At 34.6% G+C, this 17,711-nt stretch overlaps 1 protein-coding gene across 11 annotated transcripts in view; it reads left to right on the top strand.

Annotated features, from left to right (window-relative positions):
• LOC107695883 (myosin-binding protein C, slow-type-like) overlaps nt 1-17,238 on the top strand; it is a 42,449-nt gene extending 25,211 nt beyond the window's left edge. For 10 of the 11 annotated variants that reach the window (XM_016495965.1, XM_016495964.1, XM_016495966.1 and 7 more), the window contains 18 exons: nt 491-615; nt 753-858; nt 956-1,122; nt 1,283-1,448; nt 2,806-2,912; nt 3,002-3,138; nt 3,224-3,383; nt 3,463-3,567; nt 4,295-4,483; nt 6,215-6,349; nt 6,447-6,614; nt 6,753-6,841; nt 6,935-7,127; nt 7,698-7,837; nt 8,066-8,225; nt 10,468-10,604; nt 12,257-12,443; nt 16,134-17,238. In XM_016495965.1, coding sequence (XP_016351451.1) covers nt 491-615; nt 753-858; nt 956-1,122; nt 1,283-1,448; nt 2,806-2,912; nt 3,002-3,138; nt 3,224-3,383; nt 3,463-3,567; nt 4,295-4,483; nt 6,215-6,349; nt 6,447-6,614; nt 6,753-6,841; nt 6,935-7,127; nt 7,698-7,837; nt 8,066-8,225; nt 10,468-10,604; nt 12,257-12,443; nt 16,134-16,252 — 2,590 coding nt within the window. In that variant the 3' untranslated portion in view covers nt 16,253-17,238. Of the gene's footprint in view, nt 1-490; nt 616-752; nt 859-955; nt 1,123-1,282; nt 1,449-2,805; nt 2,913-3,001; nt 3,139-3,223; nt 3,384-3,462; nt 3,568-4,294; nt 4,484-6,214; nt 6,350-6,446; nt 6,615-6,752; nt 6,842-6,934; nt 7,128-7,697; nt 7,838-8,065; nt 8,226-10,467; nt 10,605-12,256; nt 12,444-13,642; nt 13,683-16,133 lie in introns of all 11 variants that reach the window. The other variant, XM_016495969.1, reaches the window with a different exon arrangement.
• The last annotated feature ends 473 nt before the right edge of the window (nt 17,239-17,711 follow it).

Here is a 17,711-nt window from a genome sequence, read left to right as displayed (position 1 = left end):
CAGCCTCTTAAAGGAACAAATGACCAAAGAGTTTCGATATTTTTCCTATTTAAAACTTGACTATTCAAGGAACTTTACTGCCGTACCACGGGTGCAACAGGCGCAATGATATTACGCAGCGCCTGAAAATAGTCCCAGCTAGGTAACTTCCAATAAGCCTATTTTCAGGCGCTGCGTAATATCATTGCGCTTGCTGCACACATGGTACGGCAGCAAAGTTCCTTGATTATTACACTGGAATGAAAGTATAGTTCCTAGCCATATCGGCCTACAAAATCGCAACTTTTAATTTTCCGTCGGTCTTAGTACACGATATAACTACAGAATAGAAACTCTTTGGCCATTTTTGAGCGAGATGCTAATGGTCTAATCAGATTCAATGATCTTAAAACTCAACTGTTTAACTCTAGTGGAGTTGGAAAATGAGCCTATTTTCAAAAATAGTGAAGTGTTCCTTTAACTTCCAGTAACTAATTAATTGATTGTGCAGGTATATCTTTGAGCACAAAGGCACTCAACGGATAATGGTTATTAACAACTGTCAGATAAACGATGATGCTGCCTACTCAGTCACTGCAGGAGAAGAGAAGTGCACCACTGAACTGTTTGTGAAAGGTGCGTCCACCCTACCAGCCTACGATTTCATGCTCAAAAAGTGACAGAACTGATAAATGCTGATTGTTTTATAACAACTTTCCTGAACACTGCCTGACAAGGATTTGATGATGTACTCCTTTGGTCCTCCTATGTAGAACTGCCTGTGAACATAGTGAAAAAGCTGGAGCCTGTAAAAACCACAGTGAACGAGAGAATTGAACTGGAGTGTGAAGTGTCTGAGGAAGGAGCCAAAGTTAAATGGTATGTGCAATGGGGATTTTAGGTGTTTAATACCCCATTTTTGTGTTAAACAAGCAAAGCAAAATGACATCACCTCTTTGCTGACTGTCTGGTACAGGATGAAGAATGGGGTTGAGGTCCCCACAGGGGTGCGTTCACGGTACCGTGTGAAAAGCGAGGGGACCAAACATTGGCTGATCATTGACGATGCCACAAAGGACGACACTGGCACCTACTCCCTGATGGCCACCGGGGGCACCACTGAAGCTCACGTTCAAGTTGATCGTATGATAATATTGCTATTTGAGAGTGACATTTGCCTTAAGGAACTTTCTAAAGCTATTTGAATTAAAAACAAAAGCGTCTTTATTTCACCCTTTCTCACCTGTTTATTAATTTTTGTTCTTTTCTTTTGTTTCCTGTTATCTGCCACTGGATGATTCAGTGAAGCCTCTGAAGATTTTAATGGATCTACAGAGTGTGACAGTGTTGTTGGGTCAACCTCTTAAATTGAACTGTGAGATTTACCCTGGAAACGTCCCGGGCCGCTGGTACAAGAACGGTCAGCTGATCCAGCCTAGCGAACGACTCAGCATTATACACAGAACCAAGTACACCAATTTACTCATTCAATATTAAACTAATCCCAATCACATCCGCTCATCGACTCATATAGTATACTGCACATAAATATATATATATATATAGATATTGGACATAAATATATATATATATAGATATATATTAACTAAAACTATAAACGTACCATGTATAAAAGTAGCTGTGGAACATAGTAACTGGTTTCTAACTGGTCACTAGATGGACAACCAACCACCATATTCCAAAAACCATCTTGACTACCATAAGTTGGTTTGTTGCTGGTCCATTAATGTAATTAACAGTGGTTCTCAACTTCAAATTCCATTATATAATTTATATAATAATAATTATTATACTTAATATAATTAAGATAATAATATAATTACCAGAATTAACATTAATATTATTGTTAATAAATTAATTTTACTGTTGTTTCTCCTAATTACTAAAAAACTGAATATAGAATTGCGATATATAAAATCAGTTTATATCTCAGTTTTGCCATTTTTTCCCTTAATTCTAAGTTTGTCTCGCAATTCTTTCGCAAAACTTTTTTTTTTCCCCATGGAATAATTTTTTTTTATTTAAAATCTTTTTTTTTTTTACAAATTGTAATTTTTTATCTCACAATTGCGAGTTTATATCTACAGTGGCCCAGTAGTGTACAACACAATGAAATCTCCACAACATAATGGAAACAAGCCGCAACACAATGAAATTAGTACAACACAACAAAATTAGCACAACACAATGGAAACAAGCTGCAAAACAATAAAATTAGTACAACACAACGGAAAAAAACAAGCCGCAACACAACAGAAACGATTCGCAACACAACAGAAACAAGCCGCAACACAATGAAATTAGCAAAACACAACGGAAACAAGCCGCAACACAATGAAATTAGTACAACAACAAAATTAGCACAACACAATGGAAACAAGCTGCAATACAATCAAATTAACGCAAAACATTAGAAACAAGCCGCAACACAACGGAATTAGCACAACACAATGGAAACAAGGCTCAACACAACGGAAACAAGTCGCAACAAAATGAAATTAGCACAACACAATGGAAACAAGCCGCAACACAATGGAATTAGACAACACAATGAAATTAGTCCTGTGTGTTGTGTTGTAAAGAGATTTCGTTGTGTTGCGCACTACCTTGTCACCGTATATAGCTCACCAGTCGGACATCTCATTTTACTTCTCGCAACCCAGAACTGTGAGGAAAAAAGTCAGAATTGTAATATATAAGTTAGTTAGAGATAAAAAGACAATTATTATTATTTTTTTTTTTTCTGTGTTGGAAATGGGCTTTCATATATTTCTTTTTCATTTGTGCTTTCTTTTCAACTTACAGGAATCACAGCCTTGACATTGAGTGCTCCACTATTCATGATGCCGGCGACTATACCTTTGTTCCTGAGGGATACACACAGACGCTGTCTGCCAAAGTGCACATCATAGGTACAGCAACAATCCAAAATTTCTCTAATGCATATCATATTTATGCTAATAAGCTCTCTCAAAGAATGCCATTTGGGTCAACTCTGCAGATCCTCCCAGGGTGCATTTAGAGGCACTGAATGTCCCGGACGACACGGTGACCGTTGTGGCTGGAAACAAACTCCGGCTGGAGATCCCTATTAGTGGAGAACCAGCACCCAGAGTCGTGTGGATGAAGGGAGAACGGGTGAGTAGAGTAGAAAAACAACGACTGAAGAAAAAGATTGAAATATATAACACCTGCATTAAACTGGGCTCATGGGTTGTTTCAGGTCATTCTTGACTCAGGAAATCGGGTTCGTGCAGAGACATTTGCAGATCACACTTGCCTCACTATTGATATCGTCGAAAGAGAAGATACCGGAAACTACAAGATCGTCCTTCAGAACGAAGCTGGAGAAGACACAGCTAGTGTTAAAATCAAAGTTGTAGGTAAGACACTTTATCCTGAAAAAACAATGTTTGCTTGGGTGATGGCATTGTAAATCGTACCATATTTTGTTTTATCTAGATATCCCAGATCCCCCTGAGGCTCCTATGGTTACTGATGTGGGTGGAGATTGGTGCACTATGACATGGGAGCTGCCACGCTATGATGGTGGTTCCCCCATCCTTGGTAAATCAACTTCCTGTGCATTAAAAAATTAATTATATTGATAATTTAGTTGCCTGCTAATTTTAGGTTTTGAGTTTTTTTCAAATGACTTTACCTTTTTTTGTGAAAACAGTAATATTGTGAAATATAATTACATTTAAAATCACTGTTTTCTATTTTAATATATTTTAAAATATAATTTATTACTGTGATAACAAATCTGAATTTTTAACAGCCATTACTCCAGTCCTCAGTGTCACATGATCCTTCGGAAATCAGTCTAATATGCTGATTTGATGTTCAAGAAACTTTCTTATTATTATTGTTAAAAATGGATGTGCTGCATAATATTTTTGTGGACATTTTTTTCTGGATTCTTTGGAAAATAAAAAGTTTAAAAGAACAGTTTTTAAAAAATATATATATATATATTTTGTAACACAATAAAAGTCTTTGCTGTCAAAATGTAATAAAATTTATTAAAACATTTTTTTTACTTTGGAATCATCAATCACATTGTGATAAATCCAATTTTCCCTAATCTTCTGAAATAAGACATACTATAACTTTCAGAACTCAAAACTTTACTTTAGCATTGTAAGTAGATCTCTGTGGATAAAAAAATTAATTATAAAAAATTACCCCCTTAAATATGCAGTTGAGAATTAGAGACTTTTATTAGCGGAACATTAATATGCATAATTTAGTTAATTCAGTTAATTCATGCTTTTGTTGACATATAACACAGGATATTTTATTGAGCGAAAGAAGAAACAGAGCTCTCGATGGATGAGGCTGAACTTCGACCTTTGCAAAGAGACCACCTTCGAGCCAAAAAAGATGATTGAAGGTGTGCCATACGAGGTGCGAATCTTTGCGGTTAATGCTATCGGCATCTCCAAACCCAGTGAACCCTCCAAACCTTTCATTCCCCTGGGTGAGTACACCAGTGGCCCATCTGAATTAACAATGGGATTTTGTGTCTCTTCAAATCAGTTATGTCATGAGCGCTGTGTCTGTTATGTAACATAACACACAGCATGATCATTTACGCATATCCAATTAAGTGAGACAAAGACACTGCAGAAACAGCAGAGCTTTACCGTTCCCTTTCGAGTTCCTATGCAATAGGTGTTGATGTGCTCACACCAGCATCCAAAACATTCGGTCTGTGACCTCCACTGGACAGGCCTGAGATTTAGAAGATACTGAGTACGACTTTATAATGGTTGCCAAGCCATCTGTGGATTATAATGTTATGAGATCAGACACAGTCTCTGCTTCAGTCACAGCTTAGACATGAAGAGTTGCGTGAGAATAGAAGAGTCTAGACTAATGAGAAACCCTTTTGAAATTCATGACATACCAGTGAGATATGAGAGATCTCACTGGTATCTCACTCACTGGTGTATGTGTTTCGGGGGCGGGGCGGGGATGTGTAATATTAGTAAATAATGAACAAATAAAGAAAAAGAAGAAATTGTAAATTGGATAAATTGTTCCTTCAACCAGAAAGATCTAAAGCTTGACTTCAAATAATGTAGGGTCACAGTGGCAATAGTGTAACGTATAGATTTGATAGATTCTTCAGAGTGTATTAAACACTTTTGAATGTGGGAGTCAAGCTCAGTTTTAATAATCAAAATAAATAGAGAAAACAAATAGAAATCATCATGTATGTATGCAATGAAAGATTTATTTTTATGGATTCAGAACAAATTATGGTAAATATTGGCTGTAAACATTAAGTAAAACTAATTATTATATTATTTGAAATAAACAGAAAAAAACATATATAGAAAAAATGAATTTATGCATCTAAGAGTAAACCTGAGAAATATATATTTTGCAGTTATTTCAGAACAAATTCTGCAAAAAATATTGGCTGAAAAAACTTCAGAAACACTTATTATTACACTTATCCATACAAACAGAGATGAAAAAACAAGAATTAACATCTAAGGATGCATTTAAACAATGTCTTGAGAGTTTATCAAACATTTTTGAATGAGGGAATCAAGTTTTAATTAACAAAATTTAGAAAAAAACAGAAAATATTAATGTAATGATACATTTGAAATATGTTTTTACAGTTTTAGATTATGCAAATATATTGTCTGAATACATGCAGTAACACTAATTATTATTAATTAATTTATTTATTTAGTCATTTAGCAGACGCTTTTATCCAAAGCGACTTACAAATGAGGATTACATAATTAAAAAGTAAAAATAGAAAAAATGCGGAAAAAATTAAGCATCTAAATTGAAATTATACTTCACACATATTTCAGTAATTTCAGAAAAAACATCTGCAGAAATATTGGCTAAAACATTCAGAGACACTTATTATTACATTAATCTGAAATAAACAGAGGCGAATAAAAATAGATAAAAAAATTAGAAATAATATAAAACATCTAAGGATGCGTTTGAAACATTTATTTTTACAGTTATTATTTTAGAACAAATTATGCAAAGAATATTAACTGAAAAAAATCGAGACTTACAACATTTATCAAAAGTAAATAGGGAAAAATAAAAATAAGAAATTATATAACTAAGGATGCATTTAAACATTTTTTACACTAGTCATTTTACAAAAAAATGACTATTGACTAAGTATTCAGCAACACTAATCACTTCCTTCATTTAATACGTTTACTAGCTGTGACCAGTGAACCGACAATGCTGGTGGTGGATGATGTCACAGATACCACAGTGACCATGAAGTGGAGACCCCCAGACGCCATCGGTGCCGCTGGACTTGATGGCTACCAAGTTGAATACTGCATTGAAGGAAGTAAGACTAAAAACATATACTGTATGCTTTGCATAAGTTGATCTCCACTGGTGGGTGTTCATGTGTTTTTGTGCTTATACAATACTGTATTTGACAGCTGATGAATGGATACTTGCTAATAAAGAGCTGATTGAAAAAACGAGGTACACTATAACCGGTCTGCCAGTGGAGGCCAAGATCTTGGTGCGTATCAAGGCCATAAATGCTGCTGGGGCCAGTCCACCACGCACAACCCAACACTCCATACTGGTCAAAGAGGTTATCGGTGAGAGCCTGCTGCCACATTTCACAGTGTATTTAAACTAATAGCAAATATAATTTAGATAAATAATAATTATTGATGGTTATAAAGATGTTTTAAGCCGGTTCTGGTTATAGTAATGCTCTCTTGTTTGTTTGGCAGAGCCTCCTAAGATTCGCATACCGCGACACTTGAAGCAGACGTACATTCGAAAGGTTGGCGAAGTCGTCAACCTCGTCGTGCCATTTGTGGTGAGTCAACAGATCGTGATAACAAACCCTCGAACAAATTCCTCCTCTCTGGGTCACAGAAGAAAACCTCAAAATGTTTTTTTGTCTTTTTAGGGTAAACCAAGGCCAAAAGTCAATTGGTTGAAGGAGGGTCAGCCGATTGACCAAACCATCAGCATTCGCAACTCAGATTGTGACAGCATCATGTTCATCCGCAAAGCTGAGCGCAAGCATTCTGGAAAATACGAACTGAGCGTACAAGTAGAGAATCATATCGACACGGCCATGCTGGACATCCAGATAGTCGGTTAGTTAAGTAAAATGCTATTTCAAAAAAAAAAAACGGTAAAATGTCTATAATAAATATAATAAAGTCTATAATATTGACAGTGTATTTCAGTATAATTTATATAACGTTGTATTATTTATATTCTGAATTAGCTTTTTTCAGTTTATTTTGATTTTAGCCATTTTTATACATTGTTTTAAAGAAATGTATTTTTATTTCAGTTTTTTAAGTAATTTTAGTATTTCAATTTAAACTTATCTTAAGTTCATTGTCAAGGTGACATTTCTAATTTATTTAACATTCATCTGATATTTATATAAATATTAGTATTTATATAATATTGTTTCAGATTAATTTCAATTATACAACAATGTTTCAGTTTTAGTTAACAATACCAACACTGCTAAATGCTAAATATATTGTGCTAATGCTAACTATATTGCTAATAGTGATAAAATACAGAGTATTAATAAGAAATAGCCTATATGATATTTAAAATATAATTCTGAGAAATACCTGATGTAAAGCTAGTCCACCATGTTCTCCATCGAAGCACCATTGAACATTTTCTTTTGCTGTCTGTCCCAGATCTTCCAGGCCCACCACAGGCTGTAAAGATCGAAGAGGTCTGGGGGAATAATGTAGCACTGGACTGGAACCCACCCAAGGACAACGGCAATGCACCCATAATAGGCTACACCATTCAGAAAGCTGATAAAAAGACAATGGTCTGAAAATGTTTTCTATGATACTCATATTCAACACTGATTTCAAACATATATAATTTGCTGTTTTTTACAATAATGTCATTATTTTGTAATGTAGTAGTGATTTTTTACTTTACTATATGGTTTAACCAATTTATATACAGTATATTCAAGTTTTTGAAAAAATATTTGTAATATTTTAAGTTTTAAGAGGACAAAGACTGATTAGCATGTGTGTGTGTGTCACAGGAGTGGTACACATGTATAGAGCACTACCATCGTACCTGCATCACAATCTCAGATCTGGTGGTGGGTAACGAGTATTTCTTCAGGATCTACTCAGAGAACATGGTGGGCTTAAGTGAAAGTGCCACTGCCACTAAAGACAGTGCTCTGATCGTGAAAGAAGGTAAGGCTCTGCTCCGCTCTTCTCCTTTGTCAATTAACTGCTTGTCTAAATCCTTTTCAATGCTGCAGTAAGTGATTTTGGTTTGTTTTTTTGTTTTTAATGGAATACCACTTATAAAATGTCCGGGTGTCCTGAGAATTAAGCTATGAAAGCCCGGTAAACAGCAAAATAGAATCTGTGCATTTTAGCCAATCAGAAAACTTGCTCTCTTCCAACCTCTACCAATGGTGTGAATTTGGGGCGGGACTACTGGAGGGAGTGTTTCTGCATTCCTGTAGCTGGTATGGTGTTCACAATGTAAAAAAATAATGAATGGAAATGAAAACAATCCTTATTTTTCTAGTGGTGCTTTCACTACTGGTACAGAAATCACTTACAGCAGTTTTCTTAAAGGGATAGTTCACCCAAAAATGAAAATTTGATGTTTATCTGCTTACCTCCAGGGCATCCAAGATGTGACTTTGTTTCTTCAGTAGAAACACATATGATGATTTTTAACTCCAACCGTTGCAGTCTATCAGTCGTATAATGCATGGCAATGGTAACAAAATCTATGAGAGTAAAAAAAACATGCACAGACAAATCCAAATTAAACCAAATTAAACCTGTCTTTGAGCGCAGGCATCCGGTGCGTGAGGTGTGTACGCGCTCTGGCGTAAGTGGTGTATTGAGGTAAAAAATTATATAAATACTGTTCGGTTTCTGGCACAAACCGATCGTTTCGTGTCTTAGGACATCAATGTGTCGTCACGAGCCGCAGGGTTTAATTTGGATTTGTCTGTGCATGTTTTTTTTACTCTCATAGATTTTGTTACCATTGCCATGCATTATACGACTGATAGACTGCAAAGGTTTGTGTTAAAAATCATCATATGTGTTCTACTGAAGAAACAAAGTCACCTACATCTTGGATGCCCTGGGGGTAAGCAGATAAACATCAAATTTTCATTTTTGGGTGACCTATCCCTTTAAGCCTTAAGCCTAACAAATGTGCTTTTTAGAGGTAATTTAGGCCTGGCTGATGTGGAACTGCATTATGTTTTTTTTTTTTGAGAAATCACAGAGGAATTTACAGCCTTTGTACCTGAGGGCTGATGTCCTAATTAACACTAATTTACTAATCAACATCCTGCTTGGTGTGTCTTTATATATTTGGTTGGATTTTCATTGAAATGCATGTCCCTGGACATGGTGTAAAAAAGGGTTGTTCAGTCCTGCTCCTTGAGATGAAGGCTTTGTACCAATATGAATACTGTACCTATAATACACACTAAAAGCTTGTATGTTGCTGGTGATGAGAAAGTACATTGTTTGAGTATTTAAAAGGACAGGAACATCTTGATATCACAGACCCTCTTGCTGTATACCACTTGTATGAAAGCAATAGCTAAATTCACAGCTTACAGAAAAAAAGTTCTCACATTGTTTTGTACAGCTTGTGCAAAGTGTGTTGGGAAATATATTGGCTTCTTAGCACAAATGCAAACATCATAATCCAACAGAAATATTAGAACTGTTTAACATACTATAATTTAGGACCAGTGTTGTTATTGTTAAATAAAGCAAAAATTAATACAATTTAATTGAAACAAAGCAACAAAAAAAAAGAAGTAAATATTAGATGAATATTTATTAAAAAATTAAACTAAAATTGAAATGAAAACTGAAAAAATAAAAATGAAAGATAATTCAAAGTATCATTAAAACTGTAATAGTTTATAAATAACGCTAAAATAACACTGTTTGGGAAACACTAATTCTAGTCTTGTATACTTGATTGAAATTGTGACATGTTCCTGCAGAGTTTAGCATATGAACTAATCAAGGCTAATCAAGGTTTGTGCTTTGAGCAGGATTGCGCACCCCTGGTGTAAAGTCTGAGTTTTGACTCAAGGGAGCTTTAAAGGCTTTACTGGAATGTTAAAGCTATGATCTGCAATTTGTAGTAGCTTCACAAATTTGATAATACTCTCCCTATATGCTACAACCACAAAGATTTGTTTATTTGCCACAAATTACTGGAGTGACAATAACCAAGTGCAGATTATATCTTTAACAGACTGGGTGTCACGCTTTGCCAATGCTGATGATAAATGTTGTCTCTTCCTCATCACACAAGGGAAATTCCCCCATGATAAAGCTCTCGGCTCGTATCATGCAAAGTCCCACTCTCCCTTCCCCTCTCACTCTTCCTCCTCCTCCTCTTCCTCTCGCTCTTCCTCTCACTCTAACTCTCAATCAGGCTTGCAACTGAAAATCCCAGAGTATAATGACCGCGACTTCACCGAGCCACCCATTTTCACTCAGCCGCTTATCAACACCTTCGCCATCGCTGGGTACAATGCCACCCTGAACTGCAGCGTGCGCGCCAATCCTCGGGTAGGTGACTGACAGGACACTCCACTAGAAAGCTACCTCAAATGTGTTCTTTTGCCTCATGATTTTTTCTGACACCTGCCATGTTGCATGTTTATTCAATTATTCAAGCACACTTCAATTTAGATCACAAGACACGAAGGCCCTGTTTACACCTGATCACTTACTATGTCATTTGATAAAGCACAAAAACGGCTAAATATAGCCTGTTTGAATGATAATTTAGCCAAAAATGACATAAAATGTTAGTGGAGGACTTGTATTGAACGCGGAATATGGATGGATGCTTCGCATGATCTACACTACCTAGTGTGAAAGATTATTACAATTTAAAATAACTTTTCTATTTGAATATATTTTAAAATGTAATTTATTCCTGTGAAGACAAAGCTGAATTTTCAGCATCCAGTACTCACATCATCCTTCAGAAATCATTCTAATGTGGTGATTTGGTGCTCAAAGAGCATTTCTTACTAATAATATTAATGTTTTTCTGGAAACCATGATACTGAACATTTTGTTTCAATTGAAAGCATTTATTTAAAATAGAAATCTTTTGAAAAAAAGATAAGAAACTTACTACTGCCACTTTTGATCAATTTAATGTGTCCTTGCTGAATAAAAGCATTAATTTCTTAAAAAAAAAAAACTTTATTCAATGCAAATGATCTGTGCTAGTGAATATTGAAGAAGTCTTTGTATAAATGGCCCTTCGTCAAATTTTTTAATTGTTTGTTTATTTCTATTTAAGCTGTATTTTTAAAATGCTTTATTTTAAGGATTTTCAAAGCAAACAACACCATCTCGTACTACACACATAGACAGAAAGAAGAAAAAAAGCAAATCAAGTAAAATAATAACAATATTAATAATGTTCAAATAAAATAATAATAGGTAAATAATCAATTAAATAAAACAATTATATGAAGGAATATGTGGTCCAGTAATTTAAGCTGCATTTTAACTGCAAAAGTTTAAAACCCTCATTTTTAGCTCAACGTTGATTTACATATGAGTAGGCAATCTTTCACAGACACATTAGGATGTATGCATTGGCATTCAAATGTAACATGGTCACATGAGTTTCTGACAACCTTTGAATATAACTTGAGTAATCGGATCACAAAACATTTTGGACGTTGTTTAAATCTATATTTAGTGCTGTTCACTGAAACAGATGTTAATACCAGGTGTAAACAGGGTCAAAGAAACTCAATCCTTGCTAAGTGATCTGAAGTGCAGATAAAAGGGACTAAAAAATGACATATATTGAAAAAAAATATGCATGAATATCAATGAACCCATGAAAACCTATTGGCTGACACGAGGTTCTGATGCATATCGCCCTCTTTCTTTCAAGTTCTGAGAAAGTCTTTGATTCTGCTGGGCTCCAACCATGTGCCCATGGCTTTACACCTGTATTTAGCTCTTTGAGGCCTGACCTGCGAGTGTCCCAATGGGCTTAACAGCACCTGTTAGTTATAATCTTTGAGCACAGACACACTGGATCATATTGTCTTTCTGCAACCAGCACATGTGAGAAGAGTAGCAGTTTTCACTCCATGTGTTTGATGAACTGATGTTGCTTTGGTTCCCCTTCACCAGTAATGTTATCTGTTGTTTATTGCGTTCTCATACTATGTTACTGCTCACAGCCTAAGGTAATCTGGATGAAAAACAAGATTACCATCATAGACGACCCACGTTACCGCATGTTCAGCAACCAGGGTGTGTGTACGCTGGAGATCCGCAAGCCCAGCCCGTTTGACGGAGGTGTTTACACCTGCAAGGCTGTCAATGAACTCGGAGAGGCTCAGGTGGACTGCAAACTAGAGGTCAAAGGTTAGTCTGTGCATTAAAATGATCATCTAGCACAGGGGTACCTGTGTAGTTCAGATCCAACCCTGATCAAACACACCTTTTTGTAATTATGAAGTGCTTCTGAGGATAGGAATTAGCAGCTTTAATTGTGTTTGATCTGGGTTGGAGATGAATTTTCTAGGAAGGTAGATCTCCAGGAACAGGATCTTGCACCTCTGCTTTATGAGGATGTACTGTATGGCTAATTAACTGATTCAATACAGCATATTATACTAGAATAGCCTGTCAAGAGTTCCTTACCAACCTACACCCTGTATTCACTGCCAACCAACCAATTAATACGCACAAGATCCGTTTTTTAAACTGGTAATATGTCTCAATCAAGGTATTTAATTACAATCTAATTAACACATTAATGCACTCACAGTAATTCAGTTTTTGAGCATTAATGAGAATAAAGTCTTATCATAAAAAGGTTAAAGATGACTTAACATTGTTAAACATCATATCAGGCTGATTTAATAAAAATAATAAGTAAAAAAACTATAGAAATATCTCCCAATCAGTTATCATGTCCAATAAAATAAATGTCATTAATAATAAATGCCATGTTAATGCCATTTACATTTGAAGCTATTTTGAGCTATTGATCTCTACCTTTTCATATTTATTTTTTAATTAAAATATTATAAAAATAAAAACTTAAGATAAATACAGTAGATACATTTAGATAAGACAGATAAAAATATCTTTTTTTTTCGTCTCCAGCCACATCTTTCTGCAAGACCTCTCTCAACAAAATATGACCATTTCAGTATTTTGTTACTCCATCATAACTAGCATAAACTGAGAATTTGCAACAGCATGCAACAAATCCAAAGCAATTTCATCTCACCACTGCCACTGGACCACACATCCCATAATGCAACAGATTGCAAAACACACTGTGACATTGTATAACAGGTCTGTGAAAAATCCTGGACCTGATAAAATCTCTGATTTCACGCCAATGTTTGCATATTGTATCATGTGCTGACCTGTTTTTTCATACTCTGTCATACATTGCCATATTGCTGTGTTTCCCTCTCGATAGACTGTGGTATGTCCTTTAACTCCTTCATGTTAAATCTGTAATGACTAAGTCAGCGATGTACCCTGAGGCACATATAACTCCCTCATGTAAACTTTGGGTTTAATCCGTATTTTCTTTTCTCCCCCAGTCATCACTCAGGAATAGTTACTGTGTTGTTCTCATTCAAGGTAAGCTTTCATATGGTTTCGGGCATATGAAGCTTATTTTTCATTCATTCTGCATCCCTTGGTTGCCAATAATCCTGCTTTTGCTCTTTGCTGGTGTGTAATGCCCTAAAATTCAAGAATTATATTTCTGACTCGAGAACGTTTTACAGGATTCTACAAGAACTCCAAGAACTAGTTTAAATTTAAACTGCTTTATCCATACAGAACTGATACTGTGCATGCTTTTGACAAAGTCAACCAGTATTGGGGAATGTTACAATATTGCGCTACTCTTTATAAAAACTAATTATGAATATGTGCTAAATTACTTTTTTTGTTACGTCTTCCCTACAGCATCTAACTGAGACTCGTTCTTCTCCAGAATGGAAGCACTATGCTTGGCTTGCAGCCATTTTTACACTGGAAATGCTACTTTATGACGTGCTACTTTAAGTGTTTGTACCCCCCAAACATAATTTGCATGCAATGACATATAGACTATACCATAAAATGACTTTTTATTTTAATTTACCAGCATTATTTTGAAGTTTTAAAACCATAAATCTTCTTGTAGGTGAAAAGAAATGTTGCGCTCTCTACGTCAATGAAGCATGACAGACCAATATCCAACATGCACACACATATTACAACAAACAAAAATACTTGTGCACCTTATATCTCTATTCCTCCCAATATGAGTACGTGGAGAAAATTCAAATGTAAATGAATAAATAGAAAAAGTAATGTGAATTAATTAAATGACAAAATAAATGTAACATGCTACTTTACTTGTTACATATATAAATTAGTTACAGGCTGGTTTTGCATATGAAAATGCACGAGTGTAAACTTGCTGAAGTTAAAGCCTAGCAATTTTAGAAAAAACTATCACAAAATAGGATGAGGTATCTCTTCCCTTTGAGACCAAGCAGTCAGATTCAAAACAAAGTCAAGACTAGCATTCCTGCTCAAGAAACACTTAACTCTGATGTATTATTTATTTCTGCAAATGCTTCCACTGTGAACATACGCTTTGTATATTTGTAACGGTGCGGTGGTCATATTGCATAATGCAGGCTAATTTAGAGCACATTCAACAAACTGTCCATGCAGCTCAACATGCTACAGCAAGCAATGACAAGATACGCAAAGATGAAATGAGTTATGAGCGCCTCAATAGCTGCAAAAGCTTGCAGAGCTGATTGAACTCACTGCCTCAACATTTGTGCTGCACCTGCCGAACACTGACAAATTCCTGTCCTGATTTCAATGTTGTCCTTCTCCTCTTTTCCACACTTTTTGTCCGTCTCTACCTCTTCTCTCTGTATATAGTGGCCTAAAAGGTTTTTGGACACTTAAGTCACACTTAAAATCTTGAATGTCTTTATATTAGAAAAAAAACAAGCCAAACCTTGTAAAAAAAAAATTAGTTCACTTTATTGTATTGACTGTGCCCTTGTACTGTGCTTTAAATCTTAAAAGTATATGTATAAAAAAAATACTTACAGATAATATAATAATGAAATAAAAGCCCACTTAAGTGTACTTAAAGAGAGCGTTTCTTAACACAAGTACTTTTTTAAACAGTTCACTTTGTAATTAAACATTTTACTTTAAAGTAGATTTTAATCATTATGTTTTAATAATCTTATGTTGTGCTTTAAAGAAGTACACTTATTTTCAAGTGTTGATAACACTAAAACACATGCAAACTATTTGGTTATAATTTTTACTTTTGTGTGTTATTCAATATTACATTTAAAGTTAATATATGTTAAATGTATTAAATTGCAGCTTCACAAATGTGTAATTACAAATATATTTAAATTCATAAAAGTTTCAATAGAAATTACATTAAAGACTATTTTGTCAGTACATTCAGTGATACACTTTTACAAAGACATCAGATGTGATTATGAAATTATATATAAGGATGAAATTATATAGCACAACTAAGTTCAACTAATTGCATTTAATATACATATTTACTATTATAAATTTGAATTTAATGCAAGTAACATGTAATTAAAGTTCAGAAAACCAGAAAACATTGCATTCAGTTTACACGGAAATATATTCTTTGAAAGTATATTATTTCAATTTTTTTATTTTATTTATTAATTTATTTTTAGTATGGTAAAAATAATGTTCTATTTCACAAGAGCAGTGATCTTCAAACAAATGATGTTTGGGCTTTTCACTTTTATGAGCTTTTTTTTCCTGTTGGATGTTTATCTATTAATTTATCTATTTTTGTGAAATGATCTGCTTGAAAAGTGCGTTGTCTTTTTTATGAGTATCACTAGGTGATATTTTGCTATATAGTGCAAATGCATTTAGACATTTTTAAATGTGCCTTACATGTCCAAATACTTTCAAGGCTGCTATATGTTATGAAGAACAAATACATATTTAAAAATGTCATTGTTTTCAGTGTCACCACTCTGACAGTCTATCTTTCCCCTTTTTCAGGAGGTTTTACGTTCTTTGAGCTGATGAAGCGAGGCGTTCCCTTACACCTCATTGATAAGTACATGAACGAGTCTAAGACCTCTGAGAAGTCAGAGTCAGAGAAGAAGGGATCCATCTGAGGGCTGACTCACCCAATGATTACCCAGAAATCCCTGTCACTACTACAAATAATGGCACATGTGTCTAAACTTTGGCATGGTATGCTGTGTTCAGACATGGATCTATAGTTCTAGAAAACCCTGCGTCTGACACTCTGCGATCATGTAAAGCTGTGTTTTAAGAAATGCCACTGGAACTCAAATGCATGACTTCAGTAAACTGGATGGTTGCTTCAAAATATATCACAAATAGACATTTTATTGTGGAAAATCTAGAGCAGACGGTTACAGATAAGGTAATGTGGTTCATTTACAAGAGTGGTCCGAAATGAGCACAAGTCTGGGTTTTGCTGTTTCTGTCTTTATTTTATTTTCTTGTTTGATTTCCCCCCTGAGTTTTCCCAACCCCTTTCCTTCATTCTTTACTGAATATACTGAAATCCACTTAGATATGCAATATCAATACTGTGCAACTACCAGATCAGACATGAGACGAGATCTGAACGTTACAGAAAATGCTGCGTTTGTCTAAGGATACTTGATGGTACATGACAACGTTCATTTTAGCATGACAGTTGAATAAATGTCTCTGTATGAAAAACAATGGTTTCTTTTTTATTTTAAAGGCCTATATTATTTTGATGCAGACGGCAAGATTGGGCAACACTGTTCTTTGGGCACAAAAGATGTTTGCATACTGCATCTCCATCTATATTTATGTTGAAATAATTTCTAAATATATTTTAATAAATACTAAAACCTTTTTTTTTTTTTTTTTGCGGCCTTGCACTGGAATTTGAGTTATCTATAAACATTTGTGCACAAATTGTACAGCATTTTAAATTTCACATTATACATTAAATGGTTATTTTGTCATCTATGTCTCATGACATTTTTGTTTTATTTTTAGGTTAATTATTTGCATCCTCTGGATATTTGCACTTTTTGTTGGGAATTTTCAGTGTGAACACACTATTTATACTACAAAAGGGCATGGAACTGAGACACACCAAAGACTCGTAAAACAGTTATGATATTCAACATAATAAACGCGTATAATACAATGATAAATAAGGACAGTATGGTTTGCCAATGTTCTATCCGATAATTATCTGAAATTAATGAGAAGCACTCAAGCAGCGTACTGGTTAGCCCTAGGAATCAGTGTTATTTATGTTCTAGTTGGTATATATTAATATTTCTAATTTGCTTTTATTTGTATATTTTCAATTTTAGTTTAAGTTATAGTAATTGTATGTGTTTTTTTGTCATTAGTATTACGGTTTTTAATTTTAAGGTAAATAGAAACATTTTCAAATTAGTTCCAGTCATTTTACTAATTCAACATATTTCAGTAAGTTGCTAAAAGCAAAATTTCTCATTTTCGTAGAAAGGAAAACTTGAAATCGCATCATATGACCCCTTTAAGCTTTTCATTTAATGTTTATTTCATATTTTATTTTAGCTTTATTTCAACTAC

The sequence above is a fragment of the Sinocyclocheilus anshuiensis genome, unplaced genomic scaffold (assembly GCF_001515605.1).
Source record: "Sinocyclocheilus anshuiensis isolate Anshui unplaced genomic scaffold, SAMN03320099.WGS_v1.1 scaffold538, whole genome shotgun sequence".
In the NCBI taxonomy this organism is placed as follows: domain Eukaryota; kingdom Metazoa; phylum Chordata; class Actinopteri; order Cypriniformes; family Cyprinidae; genus Sinocyclocheilus; species Sinocyclocheilus anshuiensis.
This window is presented reverse-complemented; position numbering and strand designations above follow the sequence as displayed.